Raw genomic sequence first — 27,229 nt, 5'->3', positions numbered from 1 at the left:
AAGGACTGCTGGTAGGAGCTGCTTAAAAGACAAGGTCTTCCTACAGTTATTCTCCAGCCATTGCTAAATGCATACTCATTCCAAGTTTACCACAAAAGCAAACTTAGAATAAATATAACCTCACAGGTGACATATAAACCCTTTAAAATGTTCTCTAAATGAACAAAGCAAAAGAGTTTTGCATGCTTATGATTTTAGCTTCTATACAAAGAAGAGATAGCAAAGAGGGAAAAAGAAAAGGTTATGGCACTTTGAGTTAGAACTCAGAATACCAGGCAGGCTTAGCACTGAAAATCTTCGGGCAACTGCGCAAAGGACCCTTAAAGAAAAAAAGGAACTAGAACTATGAGCAGAATGGTTTTTACAAAAAGCAAGTAGGATGATTTTTTATAATTTAGACATTTTATAAATATTTTTGTAATACCTTCTCAGAACATCTCTAGAAAGTGGGAATAGTAGTAGTCATGCTCTTAGCTGTTCTGTGAAACAAACAGGGACAGAAAGACAGAGAAATCTCCTTGGAGCCCATATGTAGCTTACTGAAAAAGCAACATGTTCTAAAAGCTACTGGAGGCTGTCCTACCCATCACAGGACCAGGATTACTGGTTCATGACTATTCAAATCCACAATGTACTTCATACCTAACCAGATGTTATTTGATTTTTTTTTTCCTGAAATAGTCAAAGAATGTTCCTAGGATAGACTGCCTACCTCTTCGAAACTCCTGCTGTCGATCTTCCTCATCCAGATCAATGATAACTGGGTGAGAGCGTTTCTTGGTTTTCTTCGGTCTACCAGTGGCAAAGGATTTCTTCAGAGTGAGGAGTCTGTACATTTCATAGCCCATCAGCAGCACCCCGCCCTCTGATACCCAGTCAGCCATCACTTTAGCACGAGATGCCATTGTCCTGCAAGAGTGGACAGAGAAAACTGTGAGGTATGATTTATAGTTCTAAAAAGTTGGCTCTTTATTTTTAAACAACATGAACACAGAGAATATGTTATTGCTTCTGCTGCAAATCAGGAAGAATTCTTCACATCAAAAGTATTTCTGGGTTGGAGAGATGATTTAGTGATTAAGGCACTTGCCTGTGAAGACCTAAGGATCCATGTTCAACTCCCCAGATCCTACATAAGCCAGACTCATGTGCAAGGTCACACATGTGCACAAGGTAATGCATGTATCTGGAGTTCAATTACAATGGCTGGAGGCCCTGGAGCACCAATTCTCTCTCTTTCATTTAAAAAGAAACAAAAAAGGCCAGTCTGTCGTACATACCTTAAAAAAAAAGTTTCTGGGTAGGAGAGATAGCTTAGCAGTTAAGGTGCTTGCCCAGGTTTGATTCGCCAGGACCCATATAAGCCAGGTGCACAAGGTGGCACATGCATCTGGAGTTTGTTTACAATGACTGGAGGCCCTGATGCACCCATTCTCTCCCTCCCTCCCTTTCAAATAAATCAATAAAAATTTTAAAAATATTTTAAAAACCTCTAATCCTAGCACTTGGGAGGCACAGGTAGAAGGATAACTGTGAGTTCAAGACCACCCTGAAATTACATGGTAAATTCCAGGTCAGCCTGAGCTAGAGTGAAATCCTACCTCAAAAAACAAAACTATATTAAAAAGAGAGAGAGAGAGAGAGAGAGAGAGAACAGTAGTAGTCTCCCCTCCTGTGGGTCCTGCCCCAGAGCTTATGACCTTCCCAGCCATAGGCTCTTTTTTATGCCTGCCTTGCTTGCTTGCTTGCTTTCATTATTTATTTATTTATTTATTTATTTATTTTTCTTTTTTGAAAGATAGAGAAATAGGCAGAGGAAGAGAGAGAGAGAATGGACATTACTATAAACAAGAGACTAGTTGGAAAGAAGTAATTCAGTGGAGGAGGAGGATGGCAGGAGATTATAATCATAGTAGATTGTCTATATGTACATAGGTGGCCCATAAAAAGTTTTAAGTTTTTTATATTTATTTACTTATCTATTTGGAGGGAGGGAGGGAGACAGAGAATGGGCGTTCCAGGACCGCTAACCACTGCAAACCAACTTCAGACACATGTGCCACCATGTGCATCCAGTTTTACATAGGTTCTGGGGAATTAAACCTGGGTTCTCCGACTTTGTAGGTAAATGCCTTAACTGCTAAGCCATCTCTCCAGCCCTATTTTAAGTTTTTCTTTTTGGCATATGGAGGGGGAGGGGCTCAAGATAGGGTCTCGCTCTGGCCCAGGCTTACCTGGAATTCCCTATATAGTCTCAGGGTGGTGTTGAACTCACAGCAATGCACCACCACACCCAGCCAATTTTAAGTTTTTTTTTTTTCTGATTTTTAAATTATTTATTTACTTATTTTACAAAGAAAGGGGGGGGGAGAGAATGGGTGTGCTAGGGCCTCCAGCCACTGTAAACAAACTCCAGATGCCATGAGCCCTCCCCCCTTGTGCATCTGGCTAACTTGGGCCCTGGGGAATTGAACCTGGGTCCTTTGACTTTGCAGGCAAACACCTTAACTGTTAAGCCATCCCTCCAACCCTATTTTAAGTTTTTAAAAAGAAATAACCTTTGCAGAAAATAAAGTCTACCTTCTTAGTTGTCTATGTCAAAGAGGGGAAAGGAAAGCCCAGATAGCTTGAGGGGGAAAAAAAGTTCTAGTTTGTATCTTTTAACATTTTGGAAGTCATACTATTTAAAAGGTCAACTATAAGCCATTATTTAGAAAAAAGATACTGAAGTTCCATTTACCATGTTAAGGTTAATACCATATACACTGGAAAATGTGACTCTGCATAAGGTTTTCCATGACATAAAAGCATCCTAGAGCAGCAGAACACAAGAAACTTCCCAAGCTACATAACTCTGGCTTTGCTGAAAGTTAAGACAAACAAAAGAAAAAAAAAAAAAAAGAGTAATAAGAACAGAGATAGAGACACACACTTGAATAGGCTGACCTGACATTTCAATCCTAGGGAAAAGTCTAGAAAGAATGAGACAGAGAGGCAAGCTACCTACTTGTGTTCATCATTCAAGATATGAACTTTAAAGAACCGAGGCTGGACTTCTTCAGGCTTGTTGTCAGCTGGAAGAGCTTCCGGGGCTGGGAGCCACATGTTGAACTCCGCTAGCCAATTCTGTAGAGTATTAACCTATCAGAAAGCCAAGTCCAAACAGAGTTTTAAGGAACAAACCCAGGGCTGAGTTCATCAAGCTTTTTAATGTCCAGTAGAGCTACTAACCCAGAGTTTTTCAGAGAGGTGGTTAGGTGGAACCTTCCCCAAAATACTTTTTTTTTCTTTGTGTGAGCATGTGTGTGTATGTGTATGATATATGCACACGTGTGCAGATTCATGTTCCATGAGTGTTTGTACAGGTGTCAGAGAATGTTGGGCCTTCTCTCATCAGCAAGCCTCAGTAACACTCTTTTCTAGACTGCCCTGTGAACCAGGGTTACAGATATGCATGGCCATATACAGGGGCTCTGGGGAGTCAAATTTGGTTGTCTCTAGCCTGAGAGGTCCTCATGCTTAAGCAGCAAGCATTCTAGCCATCTCCTCAGCCCCTTCCCAAGAATTCTTACCGGCACAATGGCAAGGACCGTTTTAGCTGGCGTATGGCGGAAGAGGACATCAATGAAGGAGATCACTTGCAGGGTCTTCCCCAGACCCATGCTGTGGGCCAGAATACAGCCAAAGCCACTACTGGTCTTAAACCTCTCCAAGGACTCCACTAGGTTATCGTACAGGAAACGGATCCCGCCAATCTGACAAGCAATAAACCAGATACATTTAGGAGGGACTATGAAAGACCAAGGCTCTGGTTTTTACTCACTTTGGAACTGGTCATCAAATGAGCAAATATTATACCATCCAGCTGATATGAATGGTTACACAAGTTTCTCTGTACACAGACTGGTCTACTGCCTTATGATAGTCATCAGGGAAGAAACCAAGAAAAACAGTTACCTAGTATAATGTCCCATTGAATGTAACAGAACAGCCTGCAGTACCAAATTCTTGAGAGTCGCATTCAACCTGGCAGCCCTGGACTAGGGAAGGCATCTCCTCTAGGCAACCTATTCCATAAGAAGCCATTCTTTCTATGGGCAGTTGTTAAGCCAAGTCAAACTCTGATTATGTGGATGCTCATCATTCACTTGTTCCAAGCAATGGATCAGTACAAACTATTCTTGTTTATTTCTTTGTTTTGTTTGTTTTTTGAGGTCTGGTCTCACTCTAGCTCAGGCTGATCTGGAATTCACTATGTAGTATCACAGTGCCCTCAAACTCTTGGAGATCCTCCTACCTCTGCCTCCCAGTGCTGGGATTAAAGGCGTGTGCCACCACACCCAGTGTGTTTCATGGTTTGTTTGTTTTTTTTAAGACAGAGTCATAGTCTACACCAGACTGACCAAGAACACACAGTGAATCTCCTATGTCAGCCTCCTGGGTACAAGCATGTGCCACCATGCCTGACAATACAAACCATCTGTTCCCAACTATTGGAAATTCCCTCTGATATCTAATTCTTACATCTCTTCTAGATCTGTATGTTCCTAATCAAAGCACAGTTATTCAGAGCCTCTCCTCTTTGCTTATCAAGTTCCTTCTTGTTGATCCAATAGAAGAAGCAGCAAAAGCTGGGCATGGTGGTGCTCACCTTTAATCCTAGCACTTAGGAGGCAGAGGCAGGACCACCACCATAAGTTTGAGGCCAGTCTGAGACTACATAGTGAATTCCAAATCAGCTTGAGCTAGAATGAGACCCTACCTCAAAAAATCAAAAAAAAAGGGGGGGGGGAGACACAAGACTGCCCAAGACCTCCAGTGACTTCTACCTGACATGGCAAATCTAAGGCTTGTCTCTTTTCTTTCCCTTTATATCCACAGGAATCTTAAAGCACCAACTGCTAGGAGGATCAGGCTCTCCAATAGCTACTCATGGAATCAAACAAGTATTTTACAGGTTATGATGCTTATAACTACAAGCAGACAATGTTCCTAGCAAGGAGCAGGAAAAGAGGAAGAAAATTCGTATTTAATATACCTGATGAGGTTTCACAGCCCGGGCTAACTGTGGGGCCAGGAAGACATTCTCCTCCTCTGGAGGGTGATTCAGGTTGACAAGGACCCGCCCAAGAGCATCATGCTGGTTTAAGGCGTCATTTACATGGGTGCCACCCTTCTCCTCTTCCTCATCCTCCTCGCTGACAGACTCACTGCTATCCACGATATGCAGAGTGTCCTCCTCTCCAGAGCTCAGTTCAATCACCTCTGAGATAGCAAAGAAACAAAACAAAAATCCAAGGAGCAGAGAACTTATTACTGGTTGTCAAAGCAGTTAACACAGACACTTAGCTAGAACTAGTTTTCTTTTAAATTTTTAAATTTCTCTTTTAGCTTCAAGTTCACATCAAGGAAAGTTTACATGTATTTCAGAAGGTTGACTCAGGGAATTGTGTGAGAGGTAGGCCCCAGACCAAATGAATAAGGACTGAAGTATTTAAGAATACAGCCAAGTCAGGCATAGTGGCACATGCTTGTAATCCTAGCACTTGGGAGGCTGAAGCATTACCATCAGTTCAGGCCAGCTTGGGCTACAAAGTGAGTCCATATACCTCAAGATCAGCACTTGCCAAAAGGAAAAGGAGGCACCTCTGGCCTCACCTTACCATCTCGACTGCTCTTTTCATCTTCACTGCCACTGCTACTGTCCAAACAAATGACTTCCTGAGCCAAGACTCGAGGAGGGAGTGGAGGACCATCACTTGCTCGTAAGACAATTTCCTCTACGAACATAAAGATGAGAGGGATTGAAAAAATACATTTAGCCCAAAGGTATTTCCCAAGATTATTCACGACCCTCTTCTGCTGCTGCTATAATGGGGAGCAGCCACTGGGAAGACAAAGAGAATCTCCAAAACTTCAGCCTGCTTTCCAAATTCCCTTTCTCTATTTTTTTAAAGTATTTTTATTTTTTTATTAGAGACAGAGAGAAGGATAGAGAATGGGCACACCAGAGCCTCTAGCTACTACAACTGAACTCCAGACACATGTGCCACCTTGTACATCTGGCTTACATGGGACCTAGAAAACTGAACTTGGGTCCTTTGGCTTCACAGGCAAGTACCTTAACTGCTAAGCCATCTCTCCAGCACCCCCCACTTTTTTCAGGTCCTGTTATCCACTGGACCTCTAAAAGTCCTGATCTTTTGGCATGTTAAGATCCAAAGTTCCAGTGAAAGAAAAAATCTTGAGAAAATTAATTTGACAAGTGTATTTTTTACTCTACTTGCTAAATGATAATTTTTTTCTTATTATATACTGTCAAGAAGTGAAAGGACTTCAAGGATTTGTGAGGGCCACAGTCTATTGTAGCTGTATCTTGATCACTCTGCAGGCTGAGTGGCGTTTCTCCCTGGAGGACAGGGTCTTTCCTACAATACAGGTTGCTTACCAGGTAGGAACTCCAGAGGAACAGTGGGAATGGGGGCTGCATAATCTTTCCTCTGCTGCTCCAAGCGCTTCCTTCTTTCCAACTCTTCCTGCTGTGCTGCTTTGGTAACGGGCTCCAACTGATCCTCCCGAAGAAGCTTTCTAAACATTAAAAAAGAGAGGGCATTTGGGTTCGCTTTAGATTTGGGCAATGTAAAGAGAGGGAAGGCTGGGCTACAAGGGAGTTAGAGGCCAGCCTGGGCTCTAAGGCAAGATCCTGTCTCAAAAACACAGTAAGTAAGCCAGGTATGGCGGCACACACCTTTAATCCCAGTACTCAGGAGGCAGAGGTAGAAGGAACGCCCTGAGTTCGAGGCCACCCTGAGACTACACAGTGAATTCCAGATCAGTTTGGGCTAGAGTGAGACCCTACCTTGAAAAAAAAACCAAAAACACAACAACAACAAAAAACACAGTAAGTAAGACAAAAGGAACAAACTATATAATTTACTTCCTTTTGTCACACAAGTCATTATATTATTGGCACAAACAAGAGTTGTTGAGGATTTGAACAGTTAATAAAATTCCTAATTGCTAATCTTTTAGCTCAAGGAAGAAGGCCCACTTTTGGCCAGTCCTCTGCCATCTGAAATTAGAAAGATGAGAATTCAACTTTTGTTGTCTAACTGCATGTTTTGAGTATGAAGAAACATAGATGGTGGCACACAGTGGCAAAACATCCACAAGAGTGACCCTGTCTCAAAAAGTGGCAGGACAGGATGGACACGTTGAGGTTGTCTTCTGTCCCAGTCAGAGCACTCCACTGCCACTGAGCTGCCATCTAAGGACCTTCCTGTATCTTCCCCACATCTTCTGTAGCCCAACCCAGTGGATCTGAATTACACCTTCACAGTATTTTTGTTTGTTTGTTTGTTTTTTATTTTTTAAGAGTCTTGCAAGGTAACATAGATTGGTCTGGAAATCATGATTCTCCTTCCTGCCTCAGCCTCCTGAGTGCTAGAATTATAGGCATGTATCACCACGCACGCCACTTTCCCTGTGACAGTTCATAGTTGGGTATTTTGCTCTTTTGGACAGAGGACTTTCTTGTAATATTTCTATTCCTTCCCCATACGCCTAACGTGGAACACAGCTCACCGTATATTTCTCCTCATATGAGAGGGCTTCTGAGCTCTCTTCTTTTTAGGGTCCTCGGAGGATAGGATCTTGCCTTGGTGCCTAAGCTGCTCTGAAGGCTCAGACTGAGATGAGGTAGTTGAAGTGCACCGCGGCGGCTGCCCGTCTTCCCCCAGCTGGGCATGCTCTGTGCCACACATGCCTTCCAGGGATGGGTCTGAGAAAAACAAGAAGAAAGAGGGTTTTATTGGGAGAAAAATGGATTTTGATGCCAGGCATGCCTAGGTTCAAATTTCAATTCAACAACTTATTACTAGTTAACCAAAGGCAACACTTCTATGAATGTCAGAAGATACATCTGTAAATGAAGATAGTGATACCATTCAGAGCTATCTGGAAACTAAATATTATGTACATCTAGACCTAATCCTGTTCACAGAAGACCCACAACATTTAGCACTCTGTGCAGAGATAGGAAAATTCATGGCCTTAGAATATCCAGAAAGGACCTTGTGTGGAAGTACACACCTATAATCCTAACATCTGAGACAGAGGCAAGAGGATCTCAAGTCCAAGACCAACTGGCATATATATGAAATCTATCTCAAAATGACAACAAACAAACAAAAAAGAATCCTCAGAAAGTATAGAGCCTGAGAAATAGGGTTCCAAATGCTTGTGACTCTGGGCAACTCCCTTCACTTCTTTTTTTTCGAGGTAGGGTCTCACTCTAGCCCAGGCTGACCTGGAATTTACTATTTAGTCTCAGGATGGTCTCGAACTCATGGCGATCCTCCTACCTCTGCCTCTTGAGTGCTGGGATTAAAGGCATGCACCACCACACCCAGCTTCCCTTCTTATGTGTCAACAGAGAAAATATTGTTCCTTTTAGTGATTTGAGTATTAATCCACTGTAAATCACTTAAGGGGGGTTCTACAGTATGGCAAAGCATAGCCCTTGATGCTTCAAGGAATAGAAGACATCCTCCCTTTCAAGGAGCTTATAGTCTATTGAGCAGATGGGTCATGTACTCCATAGACTTAACAGCAAAACATACATTAAAATAATCAAGAAACTGATAAGCTGGACGTGGTGATGCACACCTTAATCCCAGCACTCGGAAGGCGGAGGTATGAGGATCACTGAGAGTTCAAGGCTACCCTGAGACTACATAGTGAACTCCAGGTCAGCCTGAGCTAGCATGAGACCCTACCTCAGAAAACCAAAAAAATAAAAATAGAGAGAGAGGGGGAGGGAGGGAGGGGAAGGGGGGAGGGGAGGGGAGGGGAGAAGAGAAGAGAGAAGGATCCCACAAAGGAGCTTTCTTGATTGATTCTTGACCTCACCATGATGATGATGATGATGATGATGATGAAGAAGAAGAAGAGGAGGAGGAGGAAGAAGTGGTGGAGGAGGAGGAGGAAAACAGAATGAGAAATATTTTACTCAGGGGAATTGTGTCAATTTGATAAAAGCCCTATCACTCTTTGAAGACCAGCTAGGGAACCTATGTTGTCCTGTAGAATTCTCAAAGATCATGTGACTCTTCATGCTTGGAACTATGTTCTGGCCCATAAAATTTGGTTCCCAAGTAAATCTTATGTCAGTTTATCATTTTATATATTAACAATATACAGAATTATCTTGAAGGGTACAAGGAGAGAGGGCTCAAAGTAGTAGAAGTCCAAGTCTAACTAGCTATCCTCCCATACTTGCTACCCTCTTCTGATTTCCAACTGAAGCACTATGAGAGAAGCTAGCAATTATTTTCATTAAGTAACCTATCTTTTCAAAGAGCTAACATTTGTACACCATTTTCACATTTACCCAAACTTATATCCCTTCTAAAACAAAGAAACTCATCAGTTGCCAAAGGAATAGCCAGTTGGACAACAGATTCCCCAGAAGTGGCTAGCCACTGCTAAGTGAACACCTTCACGACAGTGCAGATTGGCCTACACCAACTACACTTGCTTTGCACGGGGTTGGCACCCTTGAACCTAGTGTTTTATTGGTTCCTCTTAGTTCTGATAATGGCCTTGTTTTGTGGGGATTTTATTTATTTTTTTCATTGAGCTATACCTTACCCCTTATAATGACCTTTGATGCTCTCCAAGTCTTACTTTGTTTGGTTTCTATTTCATAAGCAAATTTATTGAGCAACCACTTGGGAGGATCAGTTGAAAGCAAGGTTACAGAGTAAGCAGACAGGCAGGACAGAGTCAGAACAAAGAGGACAGGAATGGAAGGTCAAGCCAAAGGGGTTGACATTAATCTGCTGAGCAGTGAGAACTTGTTGCCAATTGCCATTTCTTGGTTCTCACTTTTCTCCATACTTCTCAGAGTGGGCTGGAATAGTGAGGAGAAAGTATGGAAACTGCTGGCCTTTCAAACTCTTTAACACATTCACTATTAAACATCTATTCCAAATTATGAGGCCCGACGACATGGGGTTGAATATACCCAAGTGCAATAGTAACTTTAAAGTGACCAGACATGATTCAGGTGTGGTGGGCCTATGGTCCTAGTACTGGGCAGCTGAGGCAGGACAATGGAGAGTTTGAGGACAGCCTAGACTACAGAACCCCTGTCTCAGAAGTGGGGGAGGGGAGGGGCAGTGGGATTGCCTCAGTGGTTAAAGGCACTTGAATATAATGATGACCTATTTTCCAGTACCCATGTGAGGTGGTTTGATTCTGGTGTCCCCCATAAACTTAGGTGTTCTGAATGCTAGGTGCCCAGCTGATAGCAATTTGGAAATTAAAGCCTACTGGAAGCAATATATTGTTGGGAGTCGGTTTATGGGTATTACAGCCAGTTTCCCCTTGCCAGTATTGGGACACTCTCCTGTTGCTGTTGTCCATCTGACGCTGGTCAGGAGGTGATGTCCATCCTCTCTGCTTATGCCATCATTTTCCCCTGCCATCATGGAGCTTCTCAAGTCTGTAAGCCAAAATAAACTTTTTTTTTTTCTTCCCCAAAGCTGCTCTTGCTCAGATGATTTCTACCAGCAATGTGAACCTGACTGTATCATGTCAAGTCAGAATACAAAATGGAACGTGCATCTGGAGTTCACCTATAGCAGGAGGTGGTCTTGACTTCCCATATTCATTCATTCTCTCTCTCTTGCTTGCCTTGTTTTTTGAGGTAGGTTCTCACTCTAGCCCAGGCTGACCTGGAATTCACTCTGTAGTCTCAGGGTGGCCTCAAACTCATGGTGATTCTCCTACCTCTGCCTCCCAAGTGCTGGGATTAAAGGCGTACGCCACCACAACCGGCATAAAAATATTTTTAAAACAGCAAATAAATACAGGAGCTGGAGAGATGGCTTAGCAGTTAAGGTGCTTGCCTGCGTAACCTAAGGACACAGGTTTGATTCCCAACTACCCATGTAAGCTAGATGCAAATGGTGGTACTTGCATCTGGAGTTCATTTGCAGGAGCTAGAGGCCTTGGTGCGCCCATTCATTTCTCTCACTCTTTCTCAAATAATAAATAAATAATTTTTTGGCTTTTGGAGTTTTTGTGTATTTTTATTTATTTATTTGAGAACGACAGACAGAGAGAAAGAGGCAGTGAGAGAGAGAGAATGGGTGCACCAAGGCCTCCAGCCACTGCAAATGTACTCCAGATGCATGTACTCCCTTATGCATCTGGCTAATGTGGGTCCTGGGGAATCCAGCCTCAACCGGAGTCCTTTGGCTTCACAGGCAAGTGCTTAACTGCTAAGCCATCTCTCTGGCCCTGGTTTTTGTTTTTGAGGTAGGGTCTCACTCTACCCAGGCTGACCAGGAATTCACTATGTAGTCTCACGGCAGCCTCAAATTCCCAGCGATCAACCTCCCAAATGCTGGGATTAAAGGCATGTGCCACCATGCCCAGAAAAATCATTTTTTTCTAAAGGGTAAATACAGAAGCTGAAGAGATGGCTCAGTGGTTAAGACATTTGCCTGCAAAGCCAAAGGACTCAGGTTCAATGCCCCAGGACCCACATAAGCCAGATGCATAAGGGGGTGCATGCATTTGGAGTTTATTTGCAATGGCTGGAGGCCCTGGCACACTCATGCTCGTTCTCTCTCTCTCTCTCTCTCTCATAAATGGTAAATAAAATTTTTGGAAAAAAAACAACAACAACAAACAAATACAGCCAAGTATGATGGCATATACCTTTAAACCCAACACTAGTGATCCCAAGGTAGAAGGATGGACATGAGTTTAACTACAGAGTGAGTGTTAGGTCAGCCGGAGCTAGTGTGAAACCCTACCACAAAAAGACAAAACAAGGAACTTCCGGTTAAGATGGTGGCCTAGGAACCACACCAAGGCAGCCTAGGGGAGAAAAAGGAAACACACACACACACAGCAAAATATACTCTTCTACTAAAACGTAAAGGTGTATAAGAAATTATCAACCACAGTAGAGAAGTAGGAGAGACCCAGAGCATCTAGAGACCACAGAAACAGCTCTAGAAGCAGTGGTATTAGGTCTGTGTGGCCACCAGTCTTGGCCTAAGTCGTAGGAAAAGCCAGGTGAGGGGATTCTCCACTTACACCAACCCCTTTGGACACGCAAAACACAGGAAGGGAGGACGGACACTCAAAACATGTGAGGGGAGGATGGCAGGGACCCGTGAAACAGCTCCTGAGGAAGAGGATCATGAGGACCAGCTGAAGAATTTCAGCCGTCATCCATAGCCTCCCCTCCCCCCACCACCAGCACAAGCAGCAACAAGCACCAGAGACCAGGGGAAAGGAGCTCACCTACACCCAGCACAGTCAGTCAGACCAGTGACCCACCAACCCAGCCAGTCTACCTAAGCAACAGCACAGCAAAGAGGGACCCAAGCAGGTGTGTGGCATAACTGAGACCAAAGCCATCCCAAAAGGTAACTGGGATTACACCAGGTCAGTACCTGCCAAATAAGCCTGGTATATAGGCTTGCATCAGAAGTACGAATTGCACCTTCCACGTCAGGGCAAATTATGTGTTAAATCTGATGGATGGCTGGATTTGCCACACTTAAATAAGCTATATTTTGGGCTTGTTGTTTGTTGCTTCTTGGTTTATAGTGTCTTTATCTCCTCTTCTGTAGTTCATTGGGGAAAGGTCTCATTTGGTCACTAGCTGACTTTGGAACCCTCTACAAGTCAGAAATCTCAGCCTCCCAGGTGACAGAATTAAAGGTGTTGGGCAACACACATCGTTGGGGATTTTGACTTTGTTAGAGGATCTCTTTGTCATAATACCTATGCTTGCATAAATATTCTGTGCTGTTTTTCACAGAATACATATATTGTTTAGTTAAATTTTAAAATTTGCCTGTGTTTTATTCTACTGGGCCTACTATAATACTCTCATACCAGGCAAACCCAACACCAAAGGTCACTTTTGTGGTTACTCTGAGACGCTTAAGAACCAAACTTAGCACCTTAAGCTCCTACTCTGAAGATATAGATACATCTGATAATACTGCAGATAATTACAAAACCCAAGCATTAATCCAAGATGCAAAAATCTCTACATTATAATATAAGAAACACATAAAATCAACACAATATAAATCCACCAAAAAGTATAAACCCATCAGAAATGACCTCTAGTGAGACTGAGTTAGAGGAAATGCCTGAGAAAAATTTCAAAAGAATGATATGTTAAAAAAAAAAAAAAATCAGGGCTGGAGAGATGGCTTAGCGGTTAAGCACTTGCCTGTCAAAGCCTAAGGACTCTGGTTAGAGGCTCGATTCCCCAGGACCCACATTAGCCAGATGCAGAAGGGGGCGCATGCATCTGGAGTTCATTTGCAGTGGCTGGAGGCCCTGGCCCACCCATTCTCTCTCTCTCTCTCTCTCTGCCTCTTTCTCTCTCTGTCGCTCTCAAATAAATAAATAAAAATAAGCAAAAAATTTTTTTTAATATACTTTTTAAAAATCAAAGGAATCGGGCTGGAGAGATGGAGTAGCGGTTAAGCGCTTGCCTGTGAAGCCTAAGGACCCCGGTTCGAGGCTCGGTTCCCCAGGTCCCACGTTAGCCAGATGCACAAGGGGGCACACGCATCTGGAGTTCGTTTGCAGAGGCTGGAAGCCCTGGCGCGCCCATTCTCTCTCTCTCCCTCTGTCTTTCTCTCTGTGTCTGTCACTCTCAAATTAAAACTAAATAAATAAATTTAAAAAAAAAATTGCTGCTTGAGCCCCTGACTTGATTTCATAAAAAATTAAAAAAAAAATCAAAGGAATCAAAGACAACACAAGAAACTAATTTAATGAAATAAAGAGGTCAATAAAAGACATGAATAAGGGAATACAAATAATAAAGAAAAACCAGTCCAAAATATTTGCAATGAAAAACACAGCCAGTCAAATAAAAAACTCCAGTAGAATGGATGAAGGACAGAACAGAATATCTAAACTAGAAGACCAGGTAGCAAATCTTAATACAGTCCAACACAGAGAACAACAAACTACTAGGAAAGTATGAATGGGAATTTCAAAGTATTTGGGATACTATGAAAAGATCAAACATAAGAAATCAGGGTATAGTACAAGGAGAAGAATTTCACTCCAAAGGCATAGTAGGCATTTTCAACAAAATCACAGAAGAAAACTTCCCCCAAATTGGAAAACAGATGCCAATGCAGATACAGGAAGCTTTTAGAACACTGAACAGACAAAACCTTGAAAGAACCTCTCCTCGCCATATTATAATTAAACTACCAAACATACAAATCAAAGAAAATATATTGAAAGCAGTTAGAGAAAAATCAAGTCACATACAAAGGCAAGTCCAACAGGATCACAGCAAATTACACAACACAAGCTGTAAAAGCCAGAAGGACTTGGAGTGATGTATTCCAAGTTCTGAAAGATAACAACTGTCAACCAAGGTTAATTTATCCTGCAAAGCTATCTATTCAAATAGGTGGAGAAATAAGGACATTCCACAACAAAGGCAGGCTAAATGAATATTTGAAGACAAAAACCAATTCAATAGAAAATACTTGAAAGGATCCTCCATGCTAAAGAGAAAGAAAAGCACACATATAAGGAACTCGGAAAAAACAAACCATAATCAAATACTAATTAATATGAGAGCGCAAAGGTAAAACAGGAAGTACTACAAAACAAGAAAAATGGCAAAATAAATACACACCTTCCAATAATAACTCTTAATATCAATGGCCTCAATGTCCCAACCAAAAGACACAGGTTTGCAGTCTGGGTTTAAAAAAGCAGGATCCTTCAATTTGTTGCCTCCAAGAAACTTACCTTTCTACAAAGGATGGACACTATCTTAAGGTAAAAGGTTGGGAAAAAGTGTTTCAAGCAAATGGGCCTAGAAAACAAGCAGGTGTCCCTATTCTAATATCTGACAGGGTAGACTTCAGACCAACATTAATTAGGAAAGATAAGGAAGGTCACTTTATATTGAATAAAGGAAGACTCCAACAGGATGACATTATAATCCTAAACATATGTGGACCTAACATGGGGGCTTCTAATTTCATCAAATAAACACTATTAGAAATAATGTCTCAGACAACACCAAACACAGTTGTTGACTTCAATACCCCACTCTCATGATTTAACAGGTCATCCCTCCAAAAAATAAACAGAGATACATCTGGATTAAATGGGGTCATAGAACAAATGGACCTAACAGATATATGCATGAAATTTCATCCAAATGCTGCAGAATACACACTTTTCAGCATCACATGGAACATTCTTTAAAATAGACCATATATTAGGACACAAAGCAAATCTTAACAAATACAGGAAAATTGCAATAATTTTTTTGCACTCTATCTGATCACAATGGGATTAAAGTACAAATCAACAGCAAGAAAAGCTATAGAGCATACACAAAATAGTGGAACCTAAACAATACACTATTAAATGATGAAGGAGTCAATGAAGAAATAAAGAGGGAAATCAAAAACTTCATAGAATCAAATGATAATAAGAACACAACATAGCACAACCTTGGGAACACAATAAAGGCAGTCATAAGAGGGAAACTAATAGCTTTTGGTGCCTATATTAAGAAATTACTGAGACTCCACAGTGAATTCCAGGTCAGCCTGGGCCAGAGTGAGAACCTACCTTGAAAAATCAAACAAGAAAGAAAGAAAGAAAGGAAGGAAGGAAGGAAGGAAGGAAGGAAGGAAGGAAGGAAGGAAGGAAGGAAGGAAGGAAGAAGAAAGAAATTAGAAAGGTGGCAAGTAAGCAACTCAATGTTCCACCTTAAGGCCTTGGAAAAAATAAGAACAAGGAAAACCAAAAAATGAATAGATGGGAAGAAATAATTAGGGCAGAAATTAATGAAATAGAAACAAACAAAATCCAAAGAATCGATGGAAGGAAGAGTTGGATCCTTGAAAAGATAAACAAGATTGATAAACCCTTAGCAAATCTGACCAAAAGAAAGAGAGAAGAGACACAAATTAATAAAATCAGAGATGAACAAGGTAACATCACAACAGATTCCAGAGAAATTCAAAAAATTATAGGGACATACTATAAAAGCATATACTCCACAAAGTATGAAAATCTGAAAGAAATGGATGATTTCCTTGATCTATATGACCTACCTAAATTAAATCAAAATGAGATTAATCACTTAAATAGACCTATAACAAACATGGAGATCCGAGCAGTTATCAATAATCTCCCAACTAAAAAAAGCCCAGGCCCGGATGGATTCACTGCTGAATTTTACCAGACTTTTAAGGAAGAGCTAACACCATTGCTTCTTAAGCTTTTCCAGGAAATAGAAAAAGAAGGAATCCTACCAAACTCCTTCTATGAGGCCAGCATCACTCTGATACCAAAACCAGGCAAAGATAGAACAAAAAAAGAAAATTACAGACCAATCTCCCTCATGAACATAGATGCAAAAATTCTCAACAAAATATTGGCAAACAGAATACAAGAGTATATCAAAAAGATCATTCACCCTGACCAAGTAGGCTTTATCCCAGAGATGCAGGGATGGTTCAACATACGCAAATCTATAAATGTAATACATTACATAAATGGGTTGAAGGACAAAAATCACATGATCATCTCATTAGATGCAGAGAAAGCATTTGACAAAATCCAACATCCCTTCATGATAAAAGTCCTACAGAGACTGGGAATAGAAGGAACATATCTCAATATAATAAAGGCTATTTATGACAAGCCTACAGCCAACATATTACTAAATGGGGAAAAACTGGAAGCTTTTCCACTAAAATCAGGAACAAGACAAGGGTGTCCACTGTCTCCACTTCTATTTAATATAGTTTTGGAAGTCTTAGCCATAGCAATAAGGCAAGAGACACACATAAAAGGGATACAAATTGGAAAGGAAGAAATCAAGTTATCATTATTTGCAGATGACATGATTCTATACATAAAGGACCCTAAAGACTCTACTAGCAAGCTGTTAGAGCTGATCAAAACCTACAGCCATGTAGCAGGATACAAAATAAATACACAGAAATCAGTAGCCTTCGTATATGCTAACAACAAACACACAGAGGATGAAATCAGAGAATCACTCCCATTCACAATTGCATCAAAAAAAATAAAATACCTTGGAATAAACCTAACTAAGGAAGTAAAGAATCTATACAATGAGAACTTTAAGACACTCAAGCGAGAAATTGCAGAAGACACTAGAAAGTGGAGAAACATCCCTTGTTCCTGGCTTGGAAGAATCAATATCGTGAAAATGGCAATCTTACCTAAAGCAATCTACACATTTAATGCAATCCCTATCAAAATTCCAAAGGCTTTCTTCATGGAAATAGAAAAAACAATCCAAAAATTCATTTGGAATCATAAAAAACCTCGAATATCTAAAATAATACTGAGCAACAAAAAAGAGGCTGGTGGTATCACCATACCTGATTTTAACCTATACTACAGAGCCATAGTAACAAAAACAGCATGGTACTGGCACAAAAACAGACATGTAGATCAGTGGAACAGAATAGAGGACCCAGATGTAAGCCCAAGTAGCTATAGCCACCTGATATTCGATAAAAATGCCAAAAATACTCATTGGAGAAGAGACAGCCTCTTCAGCAAATGGTGTTTTGAAAACTGGATAAATATCTGCAGAAGGATGAAAATAGATTCTTCTCTCTCGCCATGCACAAGAATTAAGTCCAAATGGATTAAAGACCTTAACATCAGACCGGAAACCTTGAAACTGCTAGAGGAAAAAGTAGGGGAAACCCTTCAACATATTGGTCTTGGCAAAGACTTTCTGAATACAACCCCAATTGCTCAGGCAATAAAACCACAGATTAACCACTGGGACCTAATGAAATTACAAAGATTTTGCACCGCAAAGGACACAGTGAAAAAAGCAAAGAGGCAACCTACAGAATGGGAAAAAATCTTCGCCAGCTATATATCTGATAGAGGATTAATATCTAGGATATACAAAGAACTCAAAAAGTTAACTAATAAGGAATCAAACAAGCCAATCAAAAAATGGGCTAAGGAGCTAAATAGAGAGTTCTCAAAGGAAGAAATACGAATGGCATATAAGCACCTAAAAAAATGTTCTACGTCACTAGTCATCAGGGAAATGCAGATTAAAACTACATTGAGATTCCATCTCACTCCTGTCAGATTGGCCACCATCATGAAAACAAATGATCATAAATGTTGGCGGGGATGTGGAAAAAAAGGAACCCTTCTGCACTGCTGGTGGGAATGCAATCTGGTCCAGCCATTGTGGAAAACAGTGTGGAGGTTCCTAAAGCAGCTAGAGATTGATCTACCATATGACCCAGCTATAGCGCTCCTAGGCATATATCCAAAGGACTCATCTCATTTCCTTAGAAGTACATGCTCAACCATGTTTATTGCTGCTCAATTTATAATAGCTGGGAAATGGAACCAGCCCAGATGTCCCTCAACAGATGAGTGGATAATGAAGATGTGGTACATTTATACAATGGAGTTCTACTCAGCGGTAAAGAAAAATGAAGTTATGAAATTTGCAGAAAAATGGATGGACCTGGAAAGTATTATACTAAGTCAGGTAACCCAGGCCCAGAAAGCCAAGCGCCACATGTTCTCTCTCATATGTGGATCCTAGCTACAGATGACTGGGCTTCTGCGTGAGAATGAAAATACTTAGTAGCAGAGGCCAGTAAGTTGAAAAGGAGACATAAAGGGTGGAGAAAGGAAGGGAGGAGGATACTTAATAGGTTGATATTGTATATATGTAACTACAATGATTGTAATGGGGAGGTAATATAATGGAGAATGGAATTTCAAAGGGGAAAGTGTGGGGGTGGGGAGGGAGGGAATTACCATGGGATATATTTTATAATCATGGAAAATGTTAATAAAAATTTTTAAAAAAAAAGTGAGCTATGGCTGGGCACATGGTGCACAACTTTAATCACAGCACTTAGGAGGCAGAGGTAGGAGGATCTCTGTGAGTTCGGGGCCACCCTGAGACTATACATAGTGAATTCCAGGACAGCCTGAACTAAAGTAAAACTCTACCTTGAAAAAAAAAAAAAAAAAAACGGGGTGCTATGGAACTAAATAGAGAGTTCTAAAAAGAAGAAATATAGGTAGCGTATAAACATCTATAAAATGCTCCACATCCCTAGCCATCAGGGAAATGCAGATTAAAACTATGTTGAGATTCCATCTCACTCCTGTCAGATTGGCTACCATCATGAAAACAAATGACCATAAATGCTGGTGAGGATTAGAAAAAGAGGAACCTTTCTACACTGTTGGTGGGAATGCAATCTGGTCCAGCCATTATGGAAATTAGTGTGGAGGTTCTGAGACAGCTAAAAATAGATTTACCATATGACCCAGCTATACCACTCCTAGGCATGTATCCTAAGGACTTGTCTCATAGATTGGAAATTGAACCAGCCTAGATGTCCCTCAACTGATGAGTGGATAGTGAAAATGTGGCATATTTACACAGTGGAGTTCTACTCAGGGGTAAAGAAAAATGCAATTATGAAATTTGCAGGAAAATGGATGGATCTGGAAAAGATTATATTTAGTAAGGTAACCCAGGATCAGAGAGCCAAATGCCATAAGTTCTCTCTTATATGTGGATCCTAGCTACAAATGATTGGACTATTATGTGAGTAGGAAGAACACTCAGTAGCAGAAGCCAGTAAGCTTGAAAGGGACATAAAGGGAATAGAAAGGAAGGGAGGGTAGACTTAATAATTTTAGGATTGTACTGTATATATGTAAGTAAAAGAACAGATTAATGGGGGTAAAAAGGCCTAAGTAAGGTCTTGGAGAAGAGATTGAGTAAAGGAAAGGTGGAGGGAGGGGTAATCAAAATCTAAGAGGATATAAATAAGTCATATGGAAACCCACTTTTTTGGATAATGGAACACTCAGAAGCCATAAATTGTTACTAGAAAATTTTCAGTGCCATGGATGGGATACCTTCTAGTGAGTTATTGGCCAGGGAGGTCACTGATACGCCCCATAACATCACAGACCATGGATGAAGCTCTTGGTTTCCCACCAGGAATAAATGGTAAAACCCTATTGCTGAAGACTCCACATAGTTGGGCTGCAAAGTCACTGAGAAATCCTGCTGGAGCTGAGCTGAAAACCTACTCCATGTAGACCACCTGACAGAAAGCTAGAAAAAGCCACACTGCATACAGTTCAAGGGGAGAGAAAGAACTCACCAATGAAGATACCCAACAGTGGACAATGCAAGCCTTAAATTTGGCCAGCCAGGCTAAATGAGCCAACGGGTACAATTCTGGCACACTTCATATGGGAAACCAACTGCTCTCTAATTGGACTAGAGGCCCGCTCCATGGGAGGGAATACATCCCTGACACTGAAAACCTACAAGAGGTGTAGTCATGAGCACTAGAGCTGGAACATCTGCTGGTGTCTAACTAAATGTATATACTATGCTCATCAAACTGCCCAGTAAGCACTTCTCTTAATGTTCATACCCATATATTAATGCTACTCTCAATTTTGGTTAGAGAAGCTTCTCTTTTCAGATGGCAGTGACTTTGGGATGACTCAGAAGGCACCATGGTGCTGAGAAGAAGTGACAGAGGAGTGCTCAGCACTGCAATATCTTGATCACACCTTCCAAGGTTCAGGGTCCATTATGGAAGAAGTGGTGGAAAGAATGTAAGAGCCAAAGGAAGGGTCAGACTTCTTACAATTTGCTCCTCCAGATACAAAATGGCCTGGATATCCATGACCTCACAGTGCCTGACACTACCTACACAAGACCATCATAATAGGAGGAAAAGATCATGACATCAACATAAAAGAGAAAATGATTGAGAAGGGGAGGTGATATGATGGAGAGTGGAGTTTCAAAGGGGAAAGTGAGGGGACAAAGGGAATTACCATGGGTTATTATCTACAATTATGGAAGGTGTCAATAAAAATAAATAAATTTTAAAAAGACAAAACAAAGCAAATACTACATATATAATTAGTATACCCATTTAGCCCACTTAGTTTCAATAAAATTTTCTATCCCTTTCTTCTATATGGGGGCCATGAAGCCAGTTCCCTATGAATCAGCATACTTCAAATCACTTCTGAGTTTTAGTTTATACATGTGCTAATATTTAGAGTTTGTTGTTATATCATTAAGCATTTTTTTTTTCCTTGTAGGTAGGGTTTCACTCTAGCCCAGGCTGACCTGGAATTCACTATGTAGTCTCAGGATGGCCTTGAACTGAAAGCAATCCTCCTACCTCTGCCTCCCTAGTACTGGAATTAAAGGCATGTGCCACCACACCAGAATCATTAAGCATTCTATACATGCTTAATTGTGGCTTCATGACACTTAATATGAAGTTGATCATTGTTATATGTCGTAAACACTTTTTTTTGGGTTTTGCTTTTGCTTTTTAAAAATATTTTATTGATTGATTGATTTGTTGAGAAAGAGGGAGAGAGAGAGAGACAATGGGCAGGCCAGGGTCTCCAGCCACTGCAAACAAACTCTAGACATACATACCACCTTGTGCATCTGGATTATGTGAGTACTGGAGAATAGAACCTGGGTCTTTAGGCTTTGCAGACAAGCACCTTAATCACTAAGCCATGTCTCCAGCCTTTTTTTTTTTTTTTTTTTGGTTTTTCAAGGTAGGGTCTCACTCTAGACCAGACTGACCTGTAATATCATGCTCTCCTTGAATTCACAGTGATCCTCCTACTTCAGCCTCCTGAGTGCTGGAATTAAGGCAGTATACCACCAGGTCTGGTTTTATAAAACACATTTAAAATTTTTATTTATTTACTTATTTATTTAAGAGAGAGTAAGTAAGGGCATACAAGGGCCTCCTGCCACTCTAAACAAATTGCTGACATGTGTGCCAATTTGTGCATCTGACTTTGCATAGATACTAAAGAATCAAACCCAGGCTGTCAGGCTTCGTAAGCAAGTGTTTTTAACCTCTGAGCTATTTCTCCTGCATCCCCCCCACCAACTTTTTTGAGACAGAGGCTTGTTCTGTAGTCTAGGTTGGCATCAAACTCTCCATTCTCCTGCCTCAGCTGCCCAGCACTCATATCACAAGCCTACACCACCTGCATTATGTCTGATCATTTTAAATTATATTATAAATAATAAATTCTAAAATTCTATAATTAATCTTCCTTAAGCCCAAACGCAACTTCATTGTGTTCTTTTGTTCCTTCTAAATAAATAGTTCATCATGTAACTTCCCAACCAAAGCAAAATAATTTCATTTTCAAAAACCGGTCCTCCCCAAATTCTAAAATATAATCTACCAACAGCCACTGAGGAAAAAGGAGAAAAGGTCCAACAAAAAAGTAAACAATCAGAGCTGGGCGTGGTGGTGCATGCCTTTAATCCCAGCACTCGGGAGGCAGAGGTAGGAGGATCACCGTGAATTCAAGGCCACCCTGAGACTAATTCCAGGTCAGCCCGGACTGCAGTGAGACCCTACCTCAAAAAACAACAAAAGAAAAAGTAAACAATTAGCCAGGTGTGGTGGCACGCCTTTAATCCCAGCACTTAAGAGGCACAGGTAGAAGGATCCAGTGAGTTCAAGGCCACCCTGAGACTACATAGTTAAATTCCAGGTCGGCCTGGACTAGAGTCAAATCCTACTTAGGAAAAAAAAAAGTAAACAACCATATGCTCTGTAACATGACAAATGTAAATTAGTATCTGCATGGCTAAAATGTCAATGGCCATTAGTACACTTGCTGAGATCATACTGTCAGATCTGGGTGCAAACACCGCTGAACTTTCTCCTTCACGTAAATCAGCCAGGAGTAACAATTACCAGTTATATAAACAAATAAAGAACAGTTACATAAGCTTCTTGGGAAAGAGTTATGAATACTACCACCACAAATTTAACTCGACAAACCTATAGCTTTAGGAACAAAACCCACAGAAGCCAGATGCACGCCATGGCGTTTAGATCTGGAACTCACATGCAGCAGCAAGAGGCCTGGCACACTCATATTCAATCTCTGTCATTTTTTTCTCTTTTTCTCTCTAATAAATATGTATATTTTTTAAAAAAGGCCTTGTCTCAAAAATACATGAAAAAAAATAAAGGAGGGCTAGAGAGATGGCTTAGTGGTTAAGGCACTTGCCTGCAAAGCCTAAGGACCCAAGTTCTATTCCTCAATACCCACATAAGGCAGATGCACAAGGTGGAACATACATCTGGAATTCATTTGCAGTAGCTAGAGGCCCTGCCTGGCCCATTCTTAATCTCTCTCTCAAATAATTTTTATTTTTTTTGGTTTTTGAGGTAGGGTCTCACTCCAGCTCAGGCTGACCTGGTCAATTCCCAGTACCCATGAGAGCCAAATGCTCATGGTGGCACATGCGTCTGGAGATTGTATGCAGTGGCTAGAGACCCTGGTACGCCCATTATCTCTTTTTCTCAAACAAACAAGTAAACAAAAAATTTTTTAAAGATTATTTATTTACTAGAGAGAAAGTGAGAATGGATGTGCAAGAGCCTGCAGCCACTGCAAACGAATTCCAGACACATGTGCCACCATGTGCATCTGGCTTATGTGGGACCTGGAGAATTGAAGCTGGGTCCTGAGGCTAAGCCATCTCTCCAACCCGAACAAAAATATTTTTTTCACATTTTTATTAACAACTTCCATGATTATAAAAAATAATCCATGGTAATACCCTCCCCCCCCCCCCACTTTCCCCTTTGAGAGCTTGTTTGGAGGTTCTAGCAGGGGAGCGCAGCTACTTGTATACCCTTGACCGAAGACCTTCCTCTATTCGGGGAAGGTCGTCCTCTTCGACCGAGCGCGCAGCTTCGGGAGGGACGCACATGGAGTGGTGAGGGAGGAAGGGGACACCTGCCTAGCCAGCCAGATTAGCCGAATCAACCCTGGAGAATAATGGGGTGACAGATGTCGCATCCAGATCGCCCTCACATCCACGCTTTCCCCTCTGAAACTCCATTCTCCATCATATTCCCTCCCCATCTCAATCAGTCTCTCTTTTATTTTGATGCCATGATCTTTTCCTCCTCTTATAATGGTCTTGGGTAGGTAGTGTCAGGCACTGTGAGGTCATGGATATCCAGGCCACTTTGTGTCTGGGGAGGAAATATTTTTAATAAAAGAAAAGAAAAAGAAAAAAGAGGGCTGGAGAAATAGCTTAGCACTTAAGGAACTTGCTTGCAAAACCTAAGGACCCAGGTTCAACTCCCCAGAACCCACGTAGTGAGATGTACAAAGGTGATACATGCATCTGGCATTCAATTGCTTTGGCTAGAGACCCTGGTGCACCAATTCTCTGCTGGGATTAAAGGTATGCACTACCACACCCTACCTCAAAATGAAGGTGAGAACTGACCCCAAAATTGAATTTTCTCCTGACTACCACATGCATGTTGTGACACCTGAGCATTCAAAGCATAAGCATGCACTCACACTAAATAATTAAAGAAAAAACAAAAACTAGTCCACTCTGATGGTGCACACCTTTAATACCAGCACTTGGTAGACCAAGGCAGGTGAATCACTGTGGGTCTGAGGCCAGCCTGAGACTACATACCAAATTTCAGGGAGGGAGGGACAAGAGATCAGAATTGGGGTAGATGAAGTGGCTGAACTTTGGGAGAGGGTCCTGAAGAGAAGGGAATTATACAAAGGGATTGAGGGGACTCCATGAATCTAGGTCCCGGCTGTACATCCACCACCCTAGACTTAGCAGACAGCAGCAACTGAAAACGGGAGAGATGCTAGAAGCTTTAATATTACTAGTGATGGGCATTTGGGAATTCCAGACCTGCCTAGAGTGGGAAGATATCATTAACATCTCATTAACACTCCTACCATCCAGCTGAGACAACAGAAAGGCTATCCCATTGGAATAATAACCTTCCCTAGAGTCCTATACTAGACTCTCCCTAACAAAGCTGAAAACAAGCCATATCTGTGAATTTAGAAGCTAAATCAAGCCACATTACATTTAGGGAATATCTTAGACCTTGCACAGATCCACAGTTTAAAAAAAAAAAAAGTTATAAACCTAAAGATTCTTAATTTTGGGCCGAAGGGATGGCTTAGCAGTTAAGGCGTTTGCCTGAAAAGCCAAAGGACCCAGGTTCGATTCCCCAGAACCCACGTTAGCCAGATGCACAAAGGGGCGCATGCATCTGGAGTTCGTTTGCAGTGGCTGGAGGCCCTGGCATGTCCACTCTCTCTCTCTCTCTCTCCCTCCCTCCCTCCTTTCTCTGTCAAATAAATAAATAAATAAATAAATTTTTAAAAGATTCTCTATTTTAATGTAACTAAAACAAATTGCTTGCTAAACTTAGAATAAACAATTGCCAAATGAAAATAACAGAATTGGGCTAGAGAGATGACTTAGATGTTAAGGCATTTGCCTGCAAAGCCAAAGGACCTCGGTTCGATTCCACAGGACCCACATAAGCCAGATGCACAAGGTGGTGCATACAACTGGAGTGTCTGCAGTGGTTGGAGGCCCTGGTATGCCCCCACTCTGTCTGCCCCTTTCCCTCTCTCACTCTCTCAAATAAATAAATAAAAATTTAAAAAGAAAATAACAGAATTCAGTCTTCATACTATATTATATATAAAAGACTGTTTTTGTTTTTTTGAGACAGGGGACAGGGTATTCACCCTGCCTCAACTTCAGAAGTTATAGGAATGAACCGCTATACCCAGTCATTATATAATCAAAATTCACTAGATATACAAGTAAGTAGGAAAATACAAACCACAGTCAAGAAAAAGTTAGTGTGCTTATAATTCTAACTACCAAGGAGGTCCATGTGAGAGAAGCACTTCAGCCTAGGAGTGTGAAGCTAACCTCAAACATAGAAGAGGTCATATCAATTCTCTTTTTTCTTTTTTTTGTGGCTGAGTATAGTGGCAAATGTCTTTAATTCCAGCATTGGGGAAGTAGAGGAAGAATGATCAGGAGCTCAAGGCAGGCCTCATAGCTACATAGTGAGTTTAAGGCCAGTAGGGGCAGGCTACATGAGACACTATCACAAAAGAAAAAAATTCAATCAATAGAAACTTTTAAAAAATATTTTATTTATTTTACAAAGAAAGAGGAAGAGAGAGAATGGATGCACTAGGGCCTCCAACTACTGCAAACGAACTCCAGACGCATGCGCCCCCTTGTGTATCTGGCTAACGTGGGTCCTGGGGAATCGAACCTAGGTCCTTTGGCTTTGCAGGCAAACTCCTTAACTGCTAAGCCATCCCTCCATCCCAATCAATAGAAACTTTGATGGTCTAGATGTTAGTCTGTCAGCCAAGCCCTTCCTGAATTGAGTACCTTCAGAAACCAAGAGACATAAGAGTTTTACACCACTTAATTTTGGGGGTGACTTATACCATAACTATAACAAACTGAAATTTGGTAGCTGGGTACTACCATAACAAAAAGCTAAACCATGACATTGAATTTGGAATTAGATCATGAGTAAAAACTAGAGGGGCAGTGAGGAACCTAGTTTAAAAGAAAACACACACACACACAAACCCTAAAGAACATGATAAAGGCTTAAAGAAAAAAGTTACTTGAAACTAGAAGAAACAGACACTATTATACTACATGAGAAAGTTTAGTTACCAATCCTGTCACCTACAGTAACATGAAGAGCAAATGAAATACAGGGAAAGCCCAGATTATAAAACCTTTTATTTCCATCTCAAAAATTTTTCTGTTCATTTATTTGTTTCAAGGTAGGGTCTCTCTTTAGCCCAGACTGATCTGGAACTCGTTCTACAGTACCAGGATGGCCTAAGAACTCAGTGATCCTCCTACCTTTCTCTCCCCAGTGCTAGGACTAAAGGTATGCATCACCATGCCTGCCTGTTATCTCAGAAATATTCAAGGTACTACCTCACAGAACTTTGTAAACACACAAAAAACCTCCTAAAGATCTTAAAAGGCATGTCTAACAGACATTCTCAGAAAATGTAAGATTATTATAGTGAAGAGATGGCTCAGCAGTTAAAGGTGTTTGCTTGCAAAGCCTGATGGCCTGGGTTTGTCTCCCTAGTACCTATGTAAAGTTAGATGCCCCAAAATGTTAGAATAGCTATCTCATAGCAGTCTTTCAAGAAGGCCAAGTAGAAAAAAAAAAATCTCAAAGAAATTTGTGGGTATGTTTTTTGTCTGACA

The 27,229-nt window shown here is 41.1% G+C and overlaps 1 protein-coding gene across 1 annotated transcript in view; it reads right to left on the bottom strand.

The window, feature by feature from the left end:
* Rad54l2 (RAD54 like 2) overlaps positions 1-27,229 on the bottom strand; it is a 124,438-nt gene that overhangs the window by 22,324 nt on the left and 74,885 nt on the right. Inside the window, exons 3-9 of the mRNA XM_004664292.3 lie at positions 7,585-7,780; positions 6,449-6,588; positions 5,664-5,780; positions 5,039-5,265; positions 3,573-3,755; positions 3,008-3,141; positions 713-909 (exon numbers count right to left, since the gene is read on the bottom strand). Of these exons, the coding sequence (XP_004664349.1) occupies positions 713-909; positions 3,008-3,141; positions 3,573-3,755; positions 5,039-5,265; positions 5,664-5,780; positions 6,449-6,588; positions 7,585-7,780 (1,194 nt within the window). The remainder of the gene's footprint in view (positions 1-712; positions 910-3,007; positions 3,142-3,572; positions 3,756-5,038; positions 5,266-5,663; positions 5,781-6,448; positions 6,589-7,584; positions 7,781-27,229) is intronic.

Source organism: Jaculus jaculus, chromosome 17, assembly GCF_020740685.1.
Source record: "Jaculus jaculus isolate mJacJac1 chromosome 17, mJacJac1.mat.Y.cur, whole genome shotgun sequence".
NCBI lineage: Eukaryota > Metazoa > Chordata > Mammalia > Rodentia > Dipodidae > Jaculus > Jaculus jaculus.
The sequence above is the reverse complement of the archived record's forward strand: the minus strand, read 5'-3'. Positions and strand labels throughout refer to the sequence as shown.